Here is a 22,926-nt window from a genome sequence, read left to right as displayed (position 1 = left end):
GGTGGATTTTATTCCTAAGACAGGACTAGATCACCAAAATGGCAAGTTTGCAACAGAGTCTTAGGTGACCAGTCTTTAGCATCCTCCAAATGGCCCCCTCTACTAAGCAAGAAATCTGAAGTTGTTTCTCCAGGACAGGCCCCAAGTTTTATCCATTTTCCATCACAGGCCTGAGAGGGAAATCCATAGCAGACTCTTGATTTGAATGAGGGAATTCTTTATTTCTCTTGGAGGATAACTTGGAGTGAACTGGTTCCCAAGAGCACATTTTCCTATGATTCAGATCCTACCCGCGGTGATTTCTGAGCAGGAAAATCAGCACAGCAACGATTAGGCCAATCAGACATAAACCCCAGTATGGTCCAAGGATGTTGTCCAATTTCATCCATTTCCATCTCATTGTAAACTGCTGGAAAGAGACATTCTCTTAAGAAAAATATCTAAGCCTCTCACACCACTGAGAACCATCATTTTCTCCCAAACTTACCACCAGTAACCTTCCCCCATCCATTCCCTTTGCTTCTGTCTCAAAAGATACAATCTTTGCTTGCTTACAGCTTTCACAGGAGACTTAACTAACACCTTGAGAATAACCTCAAAGATTTTAAAAAACATAATTTCTACTTTTTTCAAATTTAAGCTTTTTGTGCTACTGTTTGGCACCTGCCATTGGCCTATCAGTCTCAGATATTGATGGCAAGAACTATGTTGTGAACAAGTATATATAGCACATGTCACTTTGCTTAAGGTGTTGAACATCATAGGTGCTGAAAAGAATATCTGCCGAATGAATTCATTGGTTGTACTATGAAATACCAACACACACTCAACGTAACAAGCAGACTCGCTCTGCATGGTAAGTGTAAGACTTTGAATTCTACTTCTTAAAGGAAAGCCAGTCCACAAAGCACTCCTCTTGTAGATCTTGTCACTTTGTCCCTAAGAGTCACAGTTGCTCATTGGAGTTTTCAGTGATCCAGGATCTATTTGAGACAGACTTACATTAAAAAGCAGGATATCTTGGAGCAAATGCATAGTTTCCAGTTTCATGAGGGCAAAGAACACAGGTATGTGAGCATCTGGACTTGTTTGAGCAGCCATGTCATATAATCTCCTGGCCAAGTGAATGTCCTGGAAATAGAAGAATAGCCCATACTCATTAGGTGCAGAATCTTTAGGAACAAGTAAGTGAAGAGAAACCATTGTTCAAAATAACATAGTTTGTATTTTGTACAAATCCCCCTAAAGGTGTTCATGCCCTCTTATCCGTGGGACCTGTGATTATGTAATATGGCAAAGGGGACATTAAAAATATAACTAAGGTTGCTGACCTTAAGAAAAGGAGTTTACCCTGGATTATCCAGGTGCCCCAATATAATCATATGAACAGAGTTATCTCAGGGCTGAAGGCAGAAGAAAGCAAAAGGTGGCAGGAGAAGTCAGAGAGATTCCCAGCATGAGAAGGACTCAAATTGCTATTGTTGAAAGGGGATCACATGGAAAGAATGAAAAGGAATTTTAACAGCCAGCAAGGAAATGGGGACCTGGTTCTACGACCTCAAGAGACTGAACTCAGCCAACAACCTGAATGAGCTGGTGTGGATTATTCCCTGGAGCCTCTGGTAAAGAACATAGCCTTGATTTCAGCCTTTTGTGACCTATGCAGAGAATGTAGTCAAGCCACCTGGGCTCTTGACCTACAGAAACTGTGAGATCATAAATTTGTGTTGAATGAACCACTAAATTTCTGGTAATTTGTCACGGCAGCCATAGAAAACTAACAGTCTCCAAAAATTTTTTTGGGATACCCTTGGACCAGCTCCTAGTTGTGATTTCAAAAAAAGTGGCAGAGAATACTAGATGCTAATAGGACAGTTCCCTAAAGTAAATTTTAAAAAGTAATAGTCATTTAAAATTTCTAATTATCATCATAATACTTATCAAATCTAAAGTTATAGAATTTGCTTTGTAAAAGCCTGTTAGCTCCCAAACTCCAGCACCCCCCACCTATAGATTACAAGAAATGGCTTCAGAATGAGAAAGCACGGAGAGGCCCCAAGTTCCCAAAACCCCCCTAGTTCCCAGTGAACAAACAGTAGTGAAAACTTACTCAGTAGAAACTTACTCAAGCTGTGTTTCTCAAGCTGTAACCCTGTCCCTGAGCTAACCACAATATTCTGCTTCTGTACTAGCTTGCTTGCCACAGGGCACAAAAAAGGTATAAAAGTCAACCTGCCTTCCACTTTGGGGCTGCCTGTCTTTGAGAGCAGTGGTCCCCTGCGCAGATGTAATAAAAATCACCATCTGGCGGCGCCTGTGGCTCAGTGAGTAGGGCGCCGGCCCCATATGCCGAGGGTGGCGGGTTCAAACCCAGCCCCGGCCAAAATGCAACAAAAAAATAGCCGGGCATTGTGGCGGGCGCCTGTAGTCCCAGTTACTTGGGAGGCTGAGGCAGGAGAATCGCCTAAGCCCAGGAGTTGGAGGTTGCTGTGAGCCGTGTGACGCCACGGCACTCTACCGAGGGCAATAAAGTGAAACTCTGTCTCTACAAAAAAAAAAAAAAAATCACCATCTGATTTTACCAAAGTGGGATCAGAGTCTATCTTTACAGGCTGTGATGGATACATTTGGAGGCCCCCACCGAGATCCTTGCCCTTGGACCCCCCACCTGGCAATGGCTCCAAGGAAAGGCCTCAGAGAGACAGTCCTCCACCCTGGGGCCCTTGGATGCGTGGATTCAGGGCACAGGTCCCAAATTTTCCATTATGATGACTCAACCACGGTGCCCTGGGTAAGTCTGTCTGAATCTCTAGAGAATTTGGGGGAACTTGACTAGCTGGAAGCACCTGAGAGTCGGTTCCTGAGACAGAGGAGAGACGTCTCCCTTTCTCCTCAGGCTGTCGTTGTTCTGTGTCATTTTTTTTGTTCGTCTTTGTTTGTCTGCGTCTGCTTTATAATTTGTTTGCATTGGGACAGGGACCATCCACCCTGCTAACTCCTTTAGAGTGTCTCCTTAATAATTTTTCTGATTTCAGCTGCCGTGCCCAGGGCTATGGCGAGAAAGTGAAACCGGGCACTCTGCGCACCCTCTGTGAATTGGAGTGGCCCTCTTTTGGTTCTGGCTGCCCCTCCCTGCATCAGCTCTTTTAACCTTTCTCTTCTTTCCAATATTCGGACCATCGTTTATGGACCTGGCCACCTGGACCAGATCCCCTACATCGATGTTTGGATTGACATTGCCTCCGAAGGGCCAGCTTACACCTGAAAGTGCGGCAATCATTTAACACCTTCTTGTGTCCTTTTGCCTCCCCACCAGGTCCGTCAAAACTGTGCCGCCCCAAGACCCAGACCCCAAAAGCGGAAGGACAGGGACCTGGGGCTCCTGTATTGCCCCCTCCCCCCAAAGACCCCATCCTGGATCTTCCCCTCCAGCCCCATTCTTTGTACCCACCTCTGTACGACCCCCACCCAGAGGCATGGGCACCTTAGGCTCCCCCAGTGCCTTGGACCCAGGGAGCTGTGGGGGAGCCCCCACATGGTCCTTCACAGACCCAGGGAGGAACCACATACCAGCCCCCCATCCCAGATTCCACTTCTACCCTAAGTCCCCCAGGAGCAGAACCTCTCCTCCAGAGGCTCCCATTTTACCCTTGCACCAATTAGACCCCACCCTGGCCTCAGGAGGACAGCCATTCATGATACATGTTCCCTTTTCTACCAGTGATTTGTACAATTGGAAACCCCCAAACTCCCTTTTTTGGAAAAACTACAAGGACTAATCTCTCTTCTTGAAACTATCTTTTTTACCCACCAACCCACTTGGGATGACTGTCAGAAACTCCTCCAGGTTCTGTTCACCTCTAAGCGTATCCTGAGGGCAGCCTGAAAAGTTGTTAAAGGACCAGACAGGCAGTCCACCACCAATGCGGCTCTCCTCAAGGCTCATTTCCCAAGTGACTAACCCCCATGGGACCCTAACTCTGATGAAGGTAGGAGAGCTCTACTCGAGTACTGCCAGATTCTAATGAAAGGCCTCTGGGCCGCTGGTAGGAAGCCAACCAATTTATCTAAGGTTAGTGAAATCATTCAGGGACCCACAGAAAGCCCTGCGGCTTTCTTAGAATGGCCTATAAAACTTAGACTCCCATTGATCCGGAAGCCCCTGAAAACCGGGGGGCTATTAATGTAGCCTATATTGCAAAGTTGGCCCCTGATATCAGGAGAAAGTTGCAGAAACTCGAGGGTTTTGAAGGGAAAAATCTCAGTGAGTTGGTGGAGGTAGCTCTACGGGTCTTTAACAACTGGGGGCCGTGGATGTGGCCACCACTAAACAGACGGCCAAAGTCATTATAGCTGCCCTCCAGGAGCATTCCCGAGCCCAAGGAGCTCCACAAGGCAAGGGGTCTAGACCCCCCCCAAAGCCAAATCAATGCGCCTATGGTAAAGAAATGGGACACTGGGAAAATGAATGCCGCCGGGGGGTAGCTAAGGCACAGATACCAGCTAAAATCCTCATGAGGGAAGATGTACATTTAGGGAAATGGGGCTCCTTCCCTTTAGGCCCCCGGGAGCCCGTGATAACCTTACAAGTCAGGGGCCACCCTGTGGACTTCCTAATAGACACAGGCGCAACATTTTCAGTCTTAAAGAAATCCCAAGGACCCATCAGGAAGCAAAGGGTGACCATTGTAGGCACCACAGGGGAACCCCAGGCAGTCCCCTGGACCACAGACCACATAACTGACCTCGGTAGGGGCACTATCACCCACTCCTTTTTGGTCATGCCAGATTGCCCATACCCCTTGTTGGGGCAAGACCTGCTGCAAAAACTCTGTGCCACTGTCTCCTTTGGACCAGCTGGAGCCATCCTGATGGTGCCAGATAGCTCTGCCCATACCCTATTTTCCGCCCCTCTTGGGGAGGAATATCTGTTCTTTGATGGACTCGACAGGATTTCAACTCAGGAAGAGCACCTCTGCACTTAGAGGTCACTATTCCCACAGGTATGGGCTGAGGACAATCCCCCAGGACTGGTAAGCCACCATCCACCAGTGGTGGTGCAGGTCTCTAGCGAGCCACCCCGGTCTGAGTCCACCAATACCCCCTATCCCAGGAAGTCAGAAGGGGCATTGCAGTGCACATCACCAGACTCCGAGAAGCGGGCACTAGTCCCTTGCAAATCGGCCTGGAACACTCCCCTCTTCCCCATTAAAAAGCCTGGTACAAATGACTGCCAACCTGTTCAGGATCTAAGGGAGGTGAACGCTGGAAGGGACACAATCCATCCCACCGTCCTGGACCCCTACACCTTGCTCAGCCTAATCCCCCCTTCTAGAACTTGGTATTCAGTTCTCGACTTGAAAGATGCTTTCTTCACAATTCTACTCTCTCCTGCTAGTCAACCTATTTTTTGCTTTTGAGTAAGTGGACCTGGAGAGCAGGCAAACTGTACAGCTGACTTGGACCCACCTGCCCCAGGGCTTCAAAAACTCCCCCACCTTATTTGATGAAGCCCTGAGTAAAGACCTCTTCCTGTTTCAGGATGCTCATCAGCGTGTCTCCCTTTTGCATGTTGATGATCTGTTAGCTGCTGAGACGGAGCCAGAGGGTGAGCACGCCACTATCACTCTCCTCTGAGAGCTGGAGAGACTGCGATACTGCGTCTCCACCAAAAAAGGCACAGCTGTGTACCACGATGGCAACTTACCTGGGGTACGAACTACAAGGAGGCCAACGTGCCCTTTCCAAGAGCAGGATCGAAGCCATCCTCCGTATTCCTCCACCAGCTACCAAGACCCCTATAAGCCAGCACAGGGGGAGGTTACAAGCCCCTCAAATGGGGATAGGCTGAAAAGGATGCCTTCAATCAGCTGAAACATGCCCTCGCTTCCGCACCTGCCCTAGCCCTGCCCGACATCACCAAGCCCTTCCAACTCTTCATAGCCGAGACCAAGGGTGTGGCAAAGGGAGTCCTTACCCAGACCCTAGGCCCCTGGAAGAGACCTGTCATCTACCTCTATAAGCGTCTAGATCCAGTCACCTCTGGATGGCCGGGTTGTATGTGGGCTGTTGCTGCTACAGCTGTACTAGTCATAGAAACAAAGAAACTAACCCTGCGATAGGACCTGCAGGTCATCGGGGCCCACACCGTGGAAACTCTCCTCCGAAGTCCCCCTGATGGATAGATCTCCAACTCCCGTGTCACTCAGTACCAGGTATTGCTTCTTGACCCACGTGGAGTAACATTCCTCAAGACAGCCATATTAAACCCAGTCACCCTCCTGCTGGACTTCGACCCAGCATGGCCCATTCATGATTGCTTGAACACACTGGATACCCTTTCCTGCCTGCAACCGGACTTAAAAGACAACCCCTCCAGACTGCCGACCTTGACCTGTTCATGGACGGCAGCAGCTACATCCATGAAGGTAAATGTGTAGCCGGGGCAGCAATTACCTCTCTCACAGAGGTCCTTTGGGAACAGGGACATGGGACTTCAGCTCAAAGGGTAGAGCTTATCGTCCTCACACAAGCCTTGCGATTAGCTGAGGCCAACATATACACAGACAGCCGGTGTGCATTTTGCCACTGCCCATGTCCATGGAGCCCTGTATAAAGAAAGAGGACTCCTAACTTATAGTGGAAAAAACATCAAAAGCAAAAAAGAGATCCTGGCCCTACTGGAAGCTATCTGGCTGCCAAAACAACTCGCCATCATCCATTGCTACAGACACCAAAGAATGGACTCGCCTGTCGCAAGGGGAAATATGCTGGCTGATCAAATGGCCAAGGCAGCTGCCCTAAAACCAGTAGGGCTGCCCACATTCTTCCAGTCTTACCGGACTGCCTACTGCCACCATCACCTGTCTACTCGGAAACAGAGAAGAAAGTAAATGCCTGGATTGCCTAACAGGTCCCCAAGACTGGTTTATCTACCCAGATGGACACCCCTTCCTCCCAGAGACAATAGGATGACAACTCATTAACCAACTACACCAGGGAACCACCTTGGAGCCACAAACTCAGCCAACTCATCTCCAAATACCTGTATGTCCCTGTCTCTGCAAATGGACTAAGGACGCAGCTTCCAGATGTCTCCCATGCAACAAGGTAAATGCAACCCAGGTGCCTCACCACATGGGGTCGCACCTCCGGGGCACCAATCCAGGGGAGCACTGGGAACTCGACTTCTCTGAAATCAAGCCAGGGCAATATGGATATAAATACCTCTTAGTCTTAATTGATACCTTTTCAGGACAGAAGTGTTCCCTTATAAAAAACAAACAAACAAACAAATGAAAAACAGCCTTAACAGTGGCAAAACACCTTTTCACTGAAATTATTCTCCAATTTGGATTGCCTCTCACCCTGGGGACTGACAACAGCCCGGCCTTCATTGCCCAGGTTTCTAAAAACCTGACGGCCACATTAAACATTACTTGGAAGTTACATTGTGCTTATAGGCCCCAAAGTTTAGGACAGGTAGAAAGAATGAATAGAACATTAAAGGAAACCTTAACCAAATTACATATAGCAACTGGCAGTAACTGGGTAGACCTCCTCCATTTTGCCCTTTTACGGGCTGGATGCACCCCCTACTACCACCCCCTACCCTTTGAAATGATCCATGGAACACTGCCCCCTATAATCCCAAAACTAACTGATGAGCTGTTAGCGCCCATTCATAACTATAAACTTTTGAGCTCATTACAGGCCCTGCAAGAACTACGCATGGACCTCTGAGATGCAATTTAGCCAACCACGTCTGAGCCCACTAGTACCCCACTGCTAGAGCAACTTCACAACCTTCAACCTGGAGATTGGGGTTGGGTAAAGAAACATAACCCAGAAACTTTAGCCCCCTGATGGGAGGGTCCTTACTTAACTACCCCAGCAGCCATAAGGTTGGAGAGAAGAAGCCGTGGCTCCACTACACCCACAACAAGAAAGCCGCCAAGAACCATATCTCCCCAACATAGCACCTGGAGCCCACCGAGAACCCTCTAAAACTTTAACTGTGCAGATCTCCCTCCTTATCTTTATCAGCCTGCTCCACGTCAGCCAAGGAACCAACAGGAGGGGATACTACTACAACCAACACCAATCACCCCCCATGACTGGATCCTCTCCTGTACCAAAGATGGGCGCCAAGGTCACCTGCACTTCAGCAACAGACACCCAGCCAGCCTTCTGCTTTGACCTCTGCACCCTGTTTGGTGACAGCTGGAGAAGAACACCATCAAGGTGCAGACAACCTTGGGACTGTATAGGTCTGCGGTCAGCAAAAAGACTACAAAATACTGATTTCTATCTACATCCTGAAACTGTGTTAGGCTTTTCTTCAGACGGACAATCTTGTGGGGAGGCAGGGGACTACTATTATAGGAACTGGGGCTGTGAAACTTTAGCGTCGTGAGGAATAACCAAAGATGCACAGATAGGATTCCATAGAAATGGTCCCAGTGCTTGTACCAAAGTAGAAACTGCTATTTATAAAAGACTGGTGGAAAGAAGAATGAAGGATGGGCTTAACATGGGGGCTCAGGCTATATGTCAGTGGACAAGACCCTGGTCTTTTGTTTACCATCCAGAACCCCCCCACCTCCCACCTCCTATCAAACCAATAGGCCCAAATCCTATCCTTAATCCAGAGCCCCTGCCCCTCCCCCGGGCTCCCCCACCAGCACCAATCCCAACCATCCCAGACCAAACACCATCTCCTGTCCCTGCCACCCCGCTTCTTCATCCCCTATCTTTGCTCTTTTAGATGCCAGGTTTAAATTTGCAAATACCACAAATACCAATCTAACAAATGATTGCTGGTTCTGCTTAAACCCAGCCCCACCATACTATGTAGGAGTAGCAACCCTTGGGTCTTCCCCAACCGAGATATTAAACGCCTCATCCAATACCTTACAGCAAAACAGCAGCATATATGCATGGGGCTCCACACCCATCTTAACCTTAGGAGATCTACAAGGACAAGGACTACGTATTACATCCCCAGGAAACTCCTTAGAAAACTTCCCTTACCAAGATAACTGCTTAGAGGTCATCCAACTCTCCAACTCCACCCGCCCCTCGGCCCCTTATTATTTAGTAGCCCCCAGAGGAACTTGGTTCACAAGCTCCATTGGTTTAACTCTTTGTATTAATTCCCTAACCTTATATAAAACCCCCCAAGTCTGTGTCCTGACCCATATCATTCCTCAAGTCTACATATACTCCAGAGAAGGGGGACAAGAACATCTCTTCAACTTACAAAGACAAACTAGAGCCCCCATTTTAGTACACCTACTTGTAGGTATAGGATTAGCAGGCATCATGGCCATGAGCGCCATGGCCCTGGCAACTGGGCCCCTTAGCCCAAGTTTCAAAGCACTCACAACTCAAATTGATTCCGATCTCCAAAATCTAGAAACTTCCATCGCCCACTTAGAGAAATCTTTTAACTCACTAGCAGAAGTAGTTCTTCAGAACAAAAGGGGTTTAGATTTACTATTTCTAAAACAAGGGGGACTTTGTATGGCCCTAGGGGAAACATGTTGTTTTTATACCAACCACTCTGGAGTCATAAAAGACAGCTTAGCCCTAGTCAGAAAGAGTCTACATGAGTGGGAGGAGCTATAAAAGAAAACAATAATTAGTATGAAACATTAACTGGTCCCCATGACTAACCACCCTCTTATCAGCCGTAGCCGGACCACTCCTGCTTTTAATTGGAGTTACATGTGGCCCCATCATTTTCAACCACCTCATAGCATTCATACAACAAAGACTCCAAACCATAAAACTAATGGTAATGCATACCCACTATCAGCCCCTTCCTAGCAATTCAGATGAATCAAGGGTTTGATTCCCCAAAAAGACAAGTGGGGAATGTAAAAGCCTGTTAGCTCCCAAAACCCCAGCTCCCTCCCACGCCCAACCCCAGTAGATTCCGAGAAACGGCTTCAGAACAAGAAAGCATGAAGAGTCCCCAAGTTCCCGGAAACCCCCCTAGTTCCTGTGAACAAACAATAGTGAAAACTTACTCAAGCTGTGTTTCTCAAGCTATAGTTCCCGGTGAACAAACAATAGTAGAAACTTACTCAAGCTGTGTTTCTCAAGCTGTAACCCTGTCCTGAGCTAACTGCAATATTCTGCTTCTGTACTACCTTGCTTGACACGCGGCACAAAAAAGGTATAAAAGTCAACCTGCCTTCCACTTCAGAGGCCACCTGCTTTTGAGAGCAGTGGTCCCCTGCGCAGGTGTAATAAAAATCACCATCTGATTTTACTAAAGTGCTGTCCAAGTCTATCTTCACAGGCTGTGACAGATACAACAGCTTATGTATTTTTTCTGTCTCCAGGTCCTTGAAAACACAGACTTGGACTGTCAGGCTTAATAAAGTGCCTTTATTATTTTTTCGTTGTGTGTCCAAACAGCAATGAAAAAGCTAAGTATTCCAAGGTGTACTTTAATAGGGATTGCATTAAATCTGTAGATTGCTTTGGGTAGTATGGACATTTTAACAATGTTGATTCTTTGGAGCTGGAACATATTCTTCTTAGTAAAGTATCTCAAGAATGGCAAAAAAAGTATCCAATGTACTCAATACTACTATGAGATTAATATATAACCACTTACACACTCATATGAATGGCAAAACATAACTATAGTCCAGAAAGTAGAAGGGAAGAGGAGAGAGGGGAGGGGAGGGGAGATATTGGAGGAGGCAGGTATTTGGGGGGGACCTCACCTAATGTTCATGAGGCAATGGTACCTTTCAAAACTATTAAGAAATGAATATAATTGTGGTGGATGTGTTACTTAGTTCAATGTAAGCATTTCACATTGTATATCGAAGCAGTACCCTGAACCCCATAAATGCATCAATGTACAAAATTATGATTTAATAAAAAATAATAAAAAAAAATTTTAAAAGCTAAGTAGTGTTTTTTTTTTTTTTTTAACTGACACAAGAGTCTCACTCTGTCACCCTGGGTAGAGCTCTGTGGCATCTTACCTTACAGCAACCTCAAACTCCTGGGCTCAAGCAATTCTCCTGCCTCAGCCTCCCTCAGCCTCAGCTGGGACTACAAGTGCCCACACAACAACCATCTAGTTTTTCTATTTTTAGTAGAAAAACTTGTTCAGGCTGGTCTCGAACTCCTAAGCTCAGGCAATCCACCCACTGTGGCCTCCAGAGTACTAGGATTACAGGTGTGAGCCACCATGCCCAGCCAGTAGTATTTCTTTTAAAGGTTAATATGTCCTGACCTGATTCAAGAATTGTCTTTTGCTTGAGTGTCCATAGACTATTTTCAAAAGAAAGGGAAGAAGAGATTTTTCACAAACTATGATTATCCAAATGTCTCTTTGTCTCTCTTCCACCATCAGCCAGTCTATGATAGTTGTGAATCTTCAAGGTCTTTTCAAAACCTGTTTTTGGTTGGTGCCTTCTCTCAACTGTATTCTGCTTATCATAAACTTTTCCAAAGCTTTGTGGCCTGACAAATTGAATTGTTGGTAAAAGAGTAATGCTTCACCTTAAAATACTTAAAATTCAGGAGATGGTGTGGAACGAGTCTTCCTGGCGACAGAGAAAATAGATGTTGTAAAAACTATTTGTGTCTCTAATTCCAACCAATTCAATGGGTGTTCATTGGAAGGCACCCTGTGGATTGTAACAGCTGTGTCAGCCACACATGTGAAAGGCATATTGGCTTGAACAGGAGATTCAGGGAAAGACAGCCTGTCAGGATATCAGGCATCCACTCTTATTTGAGGCGGGCAATAGTTATCAGTTTATTTTTTGAAGTATAAGCATTACCATCCAGTCAGTTAATAATAAAAATGGGAAGAGCTCACCCCCTTGCCCAGAAGACCTCAAAATTAGCGGTGGGTGGAGTGGGATGTTGAAAGTCTTTCTTTATAATTCCTAGAGAAAGAAATTACTGAATGTGTCTGGCTACTTGGGCAACTCATATATAAAAAAGTAGTAGATTAAAAAAAAATTCCTCAGGCAGCACCTGTGGCTCAGTGAGTAGGGCGCCAGCCCCATATACCGAGGGTGGTGGGTTCAAACCTGGCCCTGGCCAAACTGCAACAAAATAATAGCCGGGTGTTGTGGTGGGCACCTGTAGTCCCAGCTACTCGGGAGGCTGAAGCAAAAGAATCGCCTGAGCCCAAGAGCTGGAGATAGCTGTGAGCTGTGATGCCACAGCACTCTACCGAGGGCAACAAAATGAGACTCTGTCTCTAAAAAAAAAAAAAAGATTCCTCATTCTTTGACTCTAATTAGTAAAAAAAATCCAAATTGTGCAAACAAAGAAATCCTCCTGATAGTATTTTGCTGATGGCCACGATTCATTAAAGGAGAAGTCCATTGCATACCTAATCCACTTAGATTTAACTTTTCTATGGTTCATTTGAGTTTATTTTGCTTTAAATTCAGTGACTTAGGAGGTTATGTAAACTGATCTGCAATCTCTTGTTAAATACTACGCTTCTAACTAAAATGTCAGGTGAGTACTGCCTAGTATTCAGAAGTTCAAAATAGCTCCTTTTAATTCAAAGATAAAAATTCTCCTGCAATAAAATATCTGGTTTGTGACAATTGCTCAATTTTGCTCTGCAGGAGTTTTCCAGCCCTACATCTTTGGGTATCATCAAGAATTTCTTTTTTTTTTTTTTGGTCAGGGCTAGGTTTGAACCTGCCACCTCCGGCATATGGGACCGGCACCCTACTCCTTGAGCCACAGGCGCCACCCAAAATAGCTTCTTTTTTTTGTTGTTGTTGTTGTTGCAGTTTGGCCGGGGCTGGGTTTGAACCCACCACCCTCGGTATATGGGGCTGGTGCCCTGCCCACTGAGCCATAGGCGCAGCCCCTCATCAAGAATTTCTTATCCTGAGACAAAGCATGTGAGTTGGAATGTCGTTTTTAAATAATTTGTTCTTGTGTTCTTATTATAAATATATATTAATTAGAGGACACTGGGAATAGAGGACTTAACAAATAAAAAAAGCCACCCACAATCTCACTGAACAGGGATGATTTTGATGATACTTTATACATATTTTCCAGCATTTTAATAAATATTCATATATAGGTACTTTTAATTTAGAGATTGTTTTACTCTGAATAGTATTTTGTCTTTTGCTTTCTTAACCTAACAACATATTTCAAACAATATGTCATGTCCTAAGGTGTTCCTCCAGTCTCTAATATTTTGTAATTGTTGCACAGTATATCATAATAACAGCTAGTACTATTAAACACTAAGTGCATGCCAGTGACTACTGTCATTTAATCCCACAATAATTCTATATCGTGAGGTGATTTTATTAATTCCATTTTGAAAAGGAAGATATTGAAGCACCGAGAGTCACTTACACATAAATTTATATGAATTTGTAAGTGATAGAACTGGGATTCAAATTTAGATAGTGTGCTTCTGGGTCGGTCACTTAACCAGTAGGCCATAAAATACACAGTGGAACAGTACACCCCACACAATAATGTACATTACATGACTTCTGTTTTGGAGCATTTTGGTTGTTTGTAGAGTTTTTTTTCGTAACAAAGCTATACAAACACATAATATCATTTTATATATTTCTGCTTATTTCACTAGGTGACAGATGTTTATGTTATGAAAGGTTATGACCATTTTTAAGAAGTATGTGTTGTGTCCTGCTCTATTTATAAAAAGGCCATTTTAAATATATGACTTTAACTTATCCATTCCAGAAAATAATTCTATTCCGGTGTTTAAAACTTCAGGTATAACCCTCCCTGGGTGGCCAGACCAGACAAACAGGAAAAGAAACGTCATTGTACCATAATTACTTTTATTTTTGACAGGTCTATTTATAATTTATTCAGTGAATGTGGTTATGTTTTCTATGTAGGATCCAAAAATATGTGTTATCTAGTAGGTCTAAATATATACCCTTGAAACTGTTCTCCAAAGATAATTTCCCCCCACTGTTTGTCTTACTTTAGAGTAGCTTTCTTTTTCAACCAATTGAAATGGCTGTTGTATATTTCTCATACTCCGTGCTACAAAAGCATTTTTGAACAGAATCTCAAAGCCCCAAGTCTCCCACCTGAACTAATTGTTCCTTCTTTGCCATGTTCATAGTACTTTGTCTTCAATTCTTTTTAGCTGTGTGTGTGTGCATGTATGTGCATGCCGTTTGGGGTTTTAACTATAGTCTCTTTAGTGGTGGACCATGAGCTCTTTGGAGGCTGTCTTGTTCTTGTCTTGTGAGAACCAAGCACAGTGCTTCAGGACACAGAAGAGGTGCCCTGAATGAAATGTTCAAGTGAATAAATGAAAAGCAGAACACAGTACCATGGTATTATTGTCAAGAGGTAGTAGGTATCTTTTAAATCTGGATGTTTTTTGAAGGATGCAGAGAGGAAAAGCCACTGGAGCTTTCCTTTGAAAAGTGGACTGGTCTTCAATGGGCAAAAATATAGGGGAAGGGCATTCCAGCAAAAAAGGTCAGGAGGGTTCAGTTAGAGGTCTTTAAGGGAAAGGAATAGGTAGCCTAGGCTATGCTGAGGGGAAAATTGGTATACCAAACCATTATTATCAAGGTAGCTTAGGTCAAGGAGAGTTTTGAATGCAAGGTAGAAGTCTGCATTTCAGTAGGCAATAAAAAGTAAGATTCTTGATATTTGTGTGTTTGCTTGTTTGCACTTTTTTGTTGTTGGTTTCACTTGGAGAGGAGGGTAGGATAGAAGGGGGTAATGACGAGAGTTGTACTTTATAAAGAATAACCTGGTAGTGACTTGTTAAATGGATTATGTATTAATTAAGATAAGGCTGACATCTATAACCCCTAAATTTCAATGGCTTAATACAATAATTTATTTCTCCCTCATTCAACATTCCAATGTGTGTGTCTGTGTGTGTTTCTGGTTGGTGGTGAGTTTTCTTCATGTGGTAACTGAGGGACCTAAACTCCTTCCATCCTGTGGTTTTGCAGTCTCCTTGGGCCTCTGCATGCTCAGTCAATGGAAGGGAAAGAAACTAGTGAGCAGCCCCACCTTCTCCTCAGCTGCCTTAGCCCAGGGATGAAGCCCTTTACTTTCACTGCCATGCCATTGACAAGAACTATCACAGGCTGCGAAGGGAGCTGGGAAACGTAATCTCTGTTAGGCAGGCACCCCTCTCCCACACCCCCCAGCTACAAGTACTCACTGTGAACTAGAGATTACAAATCTTTGGTGGACAGAGCCACTTCTGCCACAGATGTAAAGGAGAACACCAGAATAGAAGATGCCTTTATAAGCTGAGGTGAGCCAAAATTCAGACCTGAACCAGGTAGGACAGAAGGACTGGCCAGGAGGGGATGGGCAACAAGCTATGTTCAAGGTTAAATTTCTAAAGTATTTACAAATCAAGTATAATTAAAAAAAGAGTTTCATAACAACTTATGGGCTGAGTGTTTATACAGTATTTTAAACCAGTTGGGGTCCTCTCCCAATGCTTCCTGCGGTTTTACCTGGAGTTCCTGATGTGGTCAATCTTGGCACTGGTTTAATTCAAAGAGCTCATTGGCTAAGACGCTTCCCAAAGAAACTATTAGGATAATTCACTGACATCACCCTAGTCCCAACTTCCTTTCTTAAAACAGATGATAAAAACAATGACCCATATTTTTACACTGATCTACCAAGATTTGATTTGGACCTCACTTTTTTTGGTAAAGTTTTTGGTGGGGCCAGGTTTGAACCTACCACCTCCGGTATATGGGGCCCAGCGCCCTACTCCTTGAGCCACAGGCATCGCCCTGGACTTCATGTTCTTTCCCAGAGGGTCTTAAATGCAGGGTTTATACAACATGATTCTCCCCTGCCTTCTTTGATTCTCAGAGAAACCCTGATAATGATAGTATATTCCTCTGTCTCACTTGTTTCCATGAGGATTAACTATTAAAAAGGATTGCGAATTGCCTTGCTAAAGCAGTGCTTAATTACTTGATAACCTCAGCACCAGCAAGGCCTATCCTCCTAACCGCTTTGCTTTCATTGGAACAAGCTTTAAGCTTTTAATTATCAGGATATTCATTTTAAGAAATAGAAAAAGTGATATCTCCTTAATTTGTTAATTTGATTGTGAGATGGCAAGATTAGTAAACTTTGCTGGGTACTAGGTTATTATTTTTCTAATTGCTAACCAAAAGAAACTAATAAAAACAAAGAGCCAGCATCCCTCATTAGCTCAATCTAAAATTCTCATATGCACACATCTGAGATTAATGACAACCTGCTTTTTTAAATGGAGAGCATTTTTGTAGGAAAAAATATACTTGGGCTTGAGAGAGACTGATTAAATCAACTACCCATGATATATGATAGGAACTCTAGCAGAAAAGAACAGAAAAGTAAGCAGAGAGAAACTTCAAAGTCTTTCTTTGAACATATCAAGGGGGTTTTGACAATTACTATTTCACATTATAAATAAAGTGTTTGGGAGAGAGATTAGTGGTGATTCCAAAAAGGAAATCCAAACCCTCCGACATTGTCAGCCAGCTGGTCACAGGCAGGCTGTGTGTCCGGAGAGGACACTCCTTCCCGCCCTCAGGGGCTCCAGGCAAAATGGCCACTCTGTGGTGAGGAGACACTGTCAGGGGACCAAGTCCTTCTGGAATGACATGGAGTAGGGGAGCTAACTTAAATTTAACACAGGAGTGGGGGCATTTTTATCCTCTCCATAGATAATGCTCCCCTCATGTTATGTTTTGCAGGTGGAATAATGAACAAAAGCTTTAATCTTATTGAAGCCTTACTTAGCAGTGGCTCAAATTCCCTTCAGGTCTAAATAATATTCATTCCACACACTGTTTGACTTCAAAGCCCTTTCACAAAAGTGTATTCATTTTATTCTCAAAGCCTGGGGCAGGGCAGGTATCTTTAGTTCAGTTTTACTGAAGTCAGTGATGGGTGGGGTGCTGGAGGTGGCCAAATAACATCCCAGAATCATCCAATTTAGTTCCATTCTTCCTCAGATTTTACGAACAGCAGGAAGCTTGCACTTGCTAGGAATGTGGAAAATGGGGCTGGATGTGGATTTGACATTCTTTCCCCTGCTTAGGCTGCCTGGCCTAATGAAAAATGATCAGCTGAAAGGCAGGTTGCCGTGGAGGCTGGGACGGCAGGGATCTGCTGAGCAAGGAGCCCTCAGCTGCAGTGTGCACCATTAGCAGCAGTTCTCAGACAGGAAGTTCTCTACCAGTAATTCTCAATGACTTGTACAACTGGAAGAAAGAGAGACCATACAAGCTGATAATTCCCACATTATTTGGCTCTAGAAATGCAGCCAGGAATATAAACACTGAAGAGAAACACATGCTTGAGTACTAAGAACGATTCCTTGGTGGGCCTGCACTTCACCCCAAAACAGTGGGTCAGACAGGCCTGGATTCAAATTCTGACTCCACTACTGATGAGCTCTGCAAGCTTGGCCAGAAGACTTACCCTGTCTGCACTGCAGTTCCCCGTCTCATTGAGTGGTTGTGTGATTTCAATGACAGAGCATATGTAACACCCTTAGCCTGGCTGCTGTTGTTAATATCATTATTGATATTTACTACACCTTTATCACTCTGTCAGACCCTGATGCCACCTTCTGCCTTAATTACATTCACTAAGAGATTTACTCAATACCACTTTGTAGTGTTAGCTGTCTGTCCAAATGAATATGCCTCCTTCCTCAAATCCATTGTAGTCTCTGAAGAATGGAGATGCATGTTCTTGAGCCCAGCCCCATGTCATGTCCATAGTGAGTGCTTCATAAAACATTCTGGATTAATGCCACCCTGGTGTCCAGCTGCGGTCTCTCTCCACTTTCTCCTTCTTACTGAGAGCTTGAGAGCCAATGGAAATTTTGATGGAAAAAAGCCTAAGGGTAGAGGGGAAGGGAAGGAGGGCCCCTAAGGAAAAGCAGAAACTTATGAAGCAAATTGGCCTAGACTAGATCTCTTCTACTCATTAGTTATGTCCTTGGCATAAATGGAGAAAATATACTAATCTTACAGGTAGGCAGTATGTTGTATGTGTTGGCACATGAGAGTGCCTCAACAAATGTTCAGTCTTTTCTTTCCTTCCTCTACATTTGATGGCATCAATGGAATTCAAACATTTAAAAATTTTCTCTTCCCACACAGCTGTCCTTACTAGGTTTGAATTATCACCAACGCAATTACCTTTGCAATGCCCAAGCCATGCTCATACATGTAGGCCAGATTGAACATGGCTTGTGCGCTGTGGTATTTGTCAGCCGCAATGCTGTAATGTGTGGCTGCTGTTTGATAGTCTTTCTTAGTCCCATAGCCGTAGTAGTGGTAATCTCCAATTTTCACTCTAGCAAATGCATTGCCTAATAGAAATATTAGAAAAAGAAGAGTCAAAACTCAAATGATTCAAATGTAGCTCCCAGGAAGTCAACCTAATGATCTTGTTTCATCCTTTAAAAAACACCCAAGGGGTGTGTGTGTATATACACATATATATAATGTAAGGTGTGTATATATGTATACACATATATATACACAAATGGGATGTGTGTGTATATGTGTAGATATATATACATATATGTATATGAATATCTGAATATAAAAAAAGAAAAAAAAAGCCATTCAGAGTCTCAGAGTAAGGATTAAATATACTTTATGAAATACAAAATATAACACTCAATGTTAGTTGTGTTCATTAGAGAATAACACCCGGGGTATAGTACAAGTGTTCTTAACAAAAATTTACACATTTTAACCTTTAAATTCACTTTTTTGAAAGTAGGTCAACTCTTGCGAAACTAGACTCCATCCCCCCTGTTCTGAGACTTCTTTCTCTCCTGAAGCCCTACTCTCCCCACTTTTGCCCTCTTTCCCAGATGAATCCCATCAGCCATTCAAACATACTCTGGTATCATCTGTGAACAAAAATAAACCCTCTCTTTATCCTGCAGTGTCTCCTTGTAGCTCATGCCCCATTTCTCTGTTCTTCTTTACACTCGATCTTTTCAGAAGTGTGTTCCCCACTCACTGTCTCCAAAGCTTCACCTCCTGTGGACTCTTTGACTCACTCCAACTTGGCTTCTGCCCCTCTTCCATAGAACTGCTACTTTGAAGGTGGTGAGTGACCTCCATGCAACCAAACTCACTGGCCACATCTCTGTCCTCATCAGCCTCTGAGCAGCATTGGAATCCTGAGACACATCTGCCCAAGCATGTTCTTCTCTTGGCATCGATGGCACTGTGTTCCCTTGATTTCCCTCCTAACTCACAGCCTCTTTTTTCTAAACTCTTGCTTGACCCCTCATCTACCCACATTTGAAATGTTGGAATGTCAAGGGCTTGTTCCTAACACCTTTTTCCTCTTTCTTATTTCCCTTCTTTCTTTTCTCTTTCCTCCTCTCCTTGCTTCTCTCCACCCCTCTGCTCTATCTCAACTCTTTCTCTAGGCAACCTCATCTAGTTCCACGGTTATCTTTACATTAACTATTTCTGAATTTACATCTTCAGTCCTATCTCTCCCTGAGGCCCAAACTCTCATCATTGCCTTCTTGTTTTCTCTATTTGAATTTCAAACTTAAAATGCCCAGTAGAGATTTCCCAACACTCTACACCCTTTCCTCCACAGAAAATAATCAGTTTCTTCCCTATCTCCATTACTAGTGCCACCACTGCCCAGGCCATAAATCTAGGGGAGTTATTCCTAGTTCTTTTTCCCTCATCTCCATTTTCAAATTCATTAGTAAGCCCATTTGTTTCTACCTCTTAGCCAAGAATACTACAATAGCCTTCAAACTGTTCTTTTATCTTCACTTTTCAATCCATTCTCCACATAAGCGTCATGGTGGTCTTTTTAAAATGTGAAATCAAATCATGTTATTCTCCTGTGTAAAATCCTCCAATGACTTCACTTTGCATTTGGAGCAATACCTAGTTGATATTAATACCCAGTAATATCCTCACCTGACCTACAAGTCCTGCCTAACCTGCCTTCTGCCTTCTTGACTAGCCCCATCACATGTCACTTTCTCCCTCTACTCTGGATACCTGGCCTCTTAATATTTCTTCAACATATCAAGCTCATATCTGCCTTAGGATCCCCATACAAGATCCATGCATTAGGATTCCTCAACTCCCTTTGCCTGGTGGGTTCTGAATTCCTCCAGCTCTTCATGTGGCTGGTCTCTCATCATTCAGGTCTGAACATCAATGCCCCTTCCCTTCTTGAGGCCTTCTCTTGAGTCTGAAGCATCTCCTCAACCCTCACCCTAGTAGTTAATTATCTCATCTCCATGTTTTATTTCCTTACAATATATCACTATTTTCATATTTGCTTACAAGTTTAGCCCCACACTAGTTTATTTCCTCTCTTCCCCACAAGGGCAGGGACTCCATGAGGACAAGTATTATACATTGAAGCTCTTAATCACTGATGTAGTCCCAGAGCCTAGAAGGGTACTTGATAAATATTTATGACATGAATGGGTAGACATGATAGAAAACTTTTTAGAAGATATTTTCCGGCTGGGTGCCCATAACTCAGTGGTTAGGGCACCGGCCATATGCTCTGGGGCTGGTGGGTTTGAACCTGGCCCAGTCCTGCTAAACAAACAAACAGACAAACAAAAAATACCAGGGCATATGGTGGGTGCCTATAGTCCCAGCTACTAGGGAGGCTGAGGCAAGAGAATAGCTTGAGCCCAAGAGTTTGAGGTTTCTGTGAGCTATGATGCCATAGCACTCTACCAAGGGTGAGAAGGTGAGACTCTGTCTCAATAAAAAAAGAAAAAAGCTTTCCCCAAATATTAAGTAATTTAGATTATTACTTTCTGTCAAACATGAATATATCAAGTAGAAAAAGTCATGTGCCTTTTTATTTATTTATTTATTTTGAGACAGAGTCTCATTATGTCACCCTCGGTAGAGTGCTGTGGCATCACAGCTCATAGCAACCTCAAACTCTTGGGCTTAGGCAATACTCTTACCTCAGCCTCCCAAGTAGCTGGGACTACAGGCGCCTGCCACAATGCCCCGCTATTTTTTGGTTGCAGTTGTCATTGTTGTTTAGCAGGCTCTGGCTGGGTTTGAACCTGCCTTGGTGCATGTGGCCGGTGCCCTAACCACTGAGCCACGGGCACCAACCACCATCATGTAACTTTTTAAACTATGAGTCTTCTAAAGGCTTGTTAAGGATGAACCATAACAGTGTCCTTGGGCTCCATGTTTCCATTTGTTAGAAGAATGTTGATTGAAAAGAAGAAGGGACACTCATCTAGGACACCCTTTGCAGCTGTGGCCAGCCCTTCTAGCACTTGGAAAAAAAGGAAGTACCCCGTGTGGTATGATCTGAGTGCATCGTTAAGTGATGTAGAACTCCTTCTAAAAATGTCTTCCCTTTTGGCCTAGTGCAGTGCCTAAAATCCTTTGGCGTGTATTCCTTTGAGTACTGAAGTTCTTTTAGTGTTCTAGAATTTTCTATTAAAATACAGACACCTCTATGAGATATAATACCATGAGCCATCTTTAGCTCTGAGTGGAATTAACATTATACAATTCTTAAGCTGACAATGACATTAGTTACCAGGGTTTGCTTCCCTGATGCTTCAAAATGTATAGGAAACTGGAAGCGAAGCCTCATAAGAATGGTACTCAGAAGTGAACCCCAAAGAAAAACTTATTTTATCTCTAATTTTGCCCAAAACTTCCTTCCCTGGACTCCTGAGGTTCCTTCTGGGCCATAAGCCAGAGGGATAGGAAAAGTCTGTGCATTTTCAAGCTTTACAATCTTGGGCAGGATCCCTGAAGTCTCTGGGAGGGGAAGGTAGTGAACAACCTGGCTCTCAGCAGGATGCAGCTCCACTCTAATGAGGGAACAGACTGGGACATGTGGCCATCCTGATGGGCTTCAGTGGGGATTGCTTGACAGTGGAGAGTTTTCCGTGTCAATCCTTTTCACAGTCACAGGGTGGTGACTGAGTCCTGATGGTTCACCACCCTGCTCACATCCAGTGATTGCTAAAAGAAGCGTGGCCAGAGACTAATTGGAAAATTTCATTATTAGATTTCCTAACTCCAAGTGAGCCACTCAGCAGCTGTGTCTGCAGGGACACTTACTCCTGACCTCTCTTGTGACACATAATTATTTTTAGCTGCTTGATTTTTTTTTTATATACTTGAGAATTCAGTTTAATATTCATGTACCCTTTTTTCCAATGTCTCCTTTCCTTGGTGCAACTTCCACACTATTTCCAGGCTTGGAATAAACTTGTATTTGTTGCAATTAAGCTGATTTGCTATGGCTGAGAGATTGCGGGTGTTGTTCCCCTCTCTAAATATGGTCTTTATTGCTTTGTTGCATTTTAGAAAACATGGACTTCTAAAGGGAATTTCTCACTAAAACCTCACTGGCGGCTTGCTGCTGTGTTACCAGCACTGCTGGATCTGTGCAGGCACCACTGTGACTCTTTCCTTTGCCTCATGTTACTGTCAGCTCAGAATCATTTTTTATCCTGTTCGCTTCCTGTGAAAGGGATGGTTTGGCTTTAGCATAGATGATTTTCAGAAACATAATTGGAAGCAAAATTGCTCTCTTGTTGCAAGAGAGTTCCTCACACATCCAAATGCCCATTGTGACAGCTTTGCAGTATCACTTTGCTTTTAATAATATCATTTTAGCAGAAAAAATAGGAAGAGACATAGTAATGCAAATGCCACCTGCCAATGCTTTTCCCACCACTGATATCTCATATTCTTTATCCATGAGACCCTGAGAAGCAGGACATGAGAACTCCAGGAAAGTGGTGAGGATCTTGTCATTTCTTTCTGGGTTTTGTCTTGATTCTTACTTGCTAGTGGTTATTGTAAAGATCTGAAGTTTGTGGTAGTCACTAATGTCATATCTTAAAAGAGAAAT

General features: G+C 43.8%; 1 protein-coding gene across 3 annotated transcripts in view; it reads right to left on the bottom strand.

Annotated features, from left to right (window-relative positions):
* Nucleotides 1–22,926, bottom strand: part of SEL1L2 (SEL1L2 adaptor subunit of ERAD E3 ligase) — an 81,781-nt gene continuing 58,855 nt past the window's right edge. Inside the window, exons 15-17 of one of the 3 annotated variants that reach the window (XM_053574295.1) lie at nucleotides 18,207–18,379; nucleotides 1,003–1,131; nucleotides 1–406 (exon numbers count right to left, since the gene is read on the bottom strand). In XM_053574295.1, coding sequence (XP_053430270.1) covers nucleotides 287–406; nucleotides 1,003–1,131; nucleotides 18,207–18,379 — 422 coding nt within the window. In that variant the 3' untranslated portion in view covers nucleotides 1–286. Of the gene's footprint in view, nucleotides 410–1,002; nucleotides 1,132–18,206; nucleotides 18,380–22,926 lie in introns of all 3 variants that reach the window. The other 2 variants (XM_053574296.1, XM_053574294.1) reach the window with 2 other exon arrangements.

This window comes from Nycticebus coucang, chromosome 21 (assembly GCF_027406575.1).
Source record: "Nycticebus coucang isolate mNycCou1 chromosome 21, mNycCou1.pri, whole genome shotgun sequence".
Lineage (NCBI taxonomy): Eukaryota > Metazoa > Chordata > Mammalia > Primates > Lorisidae > Nycticebus > Nycticebus coucang.
Note: the sequence above shows the minus strand (reverse complement) of the source record. Positions and strands in the feature narration are given on the sequence as shown.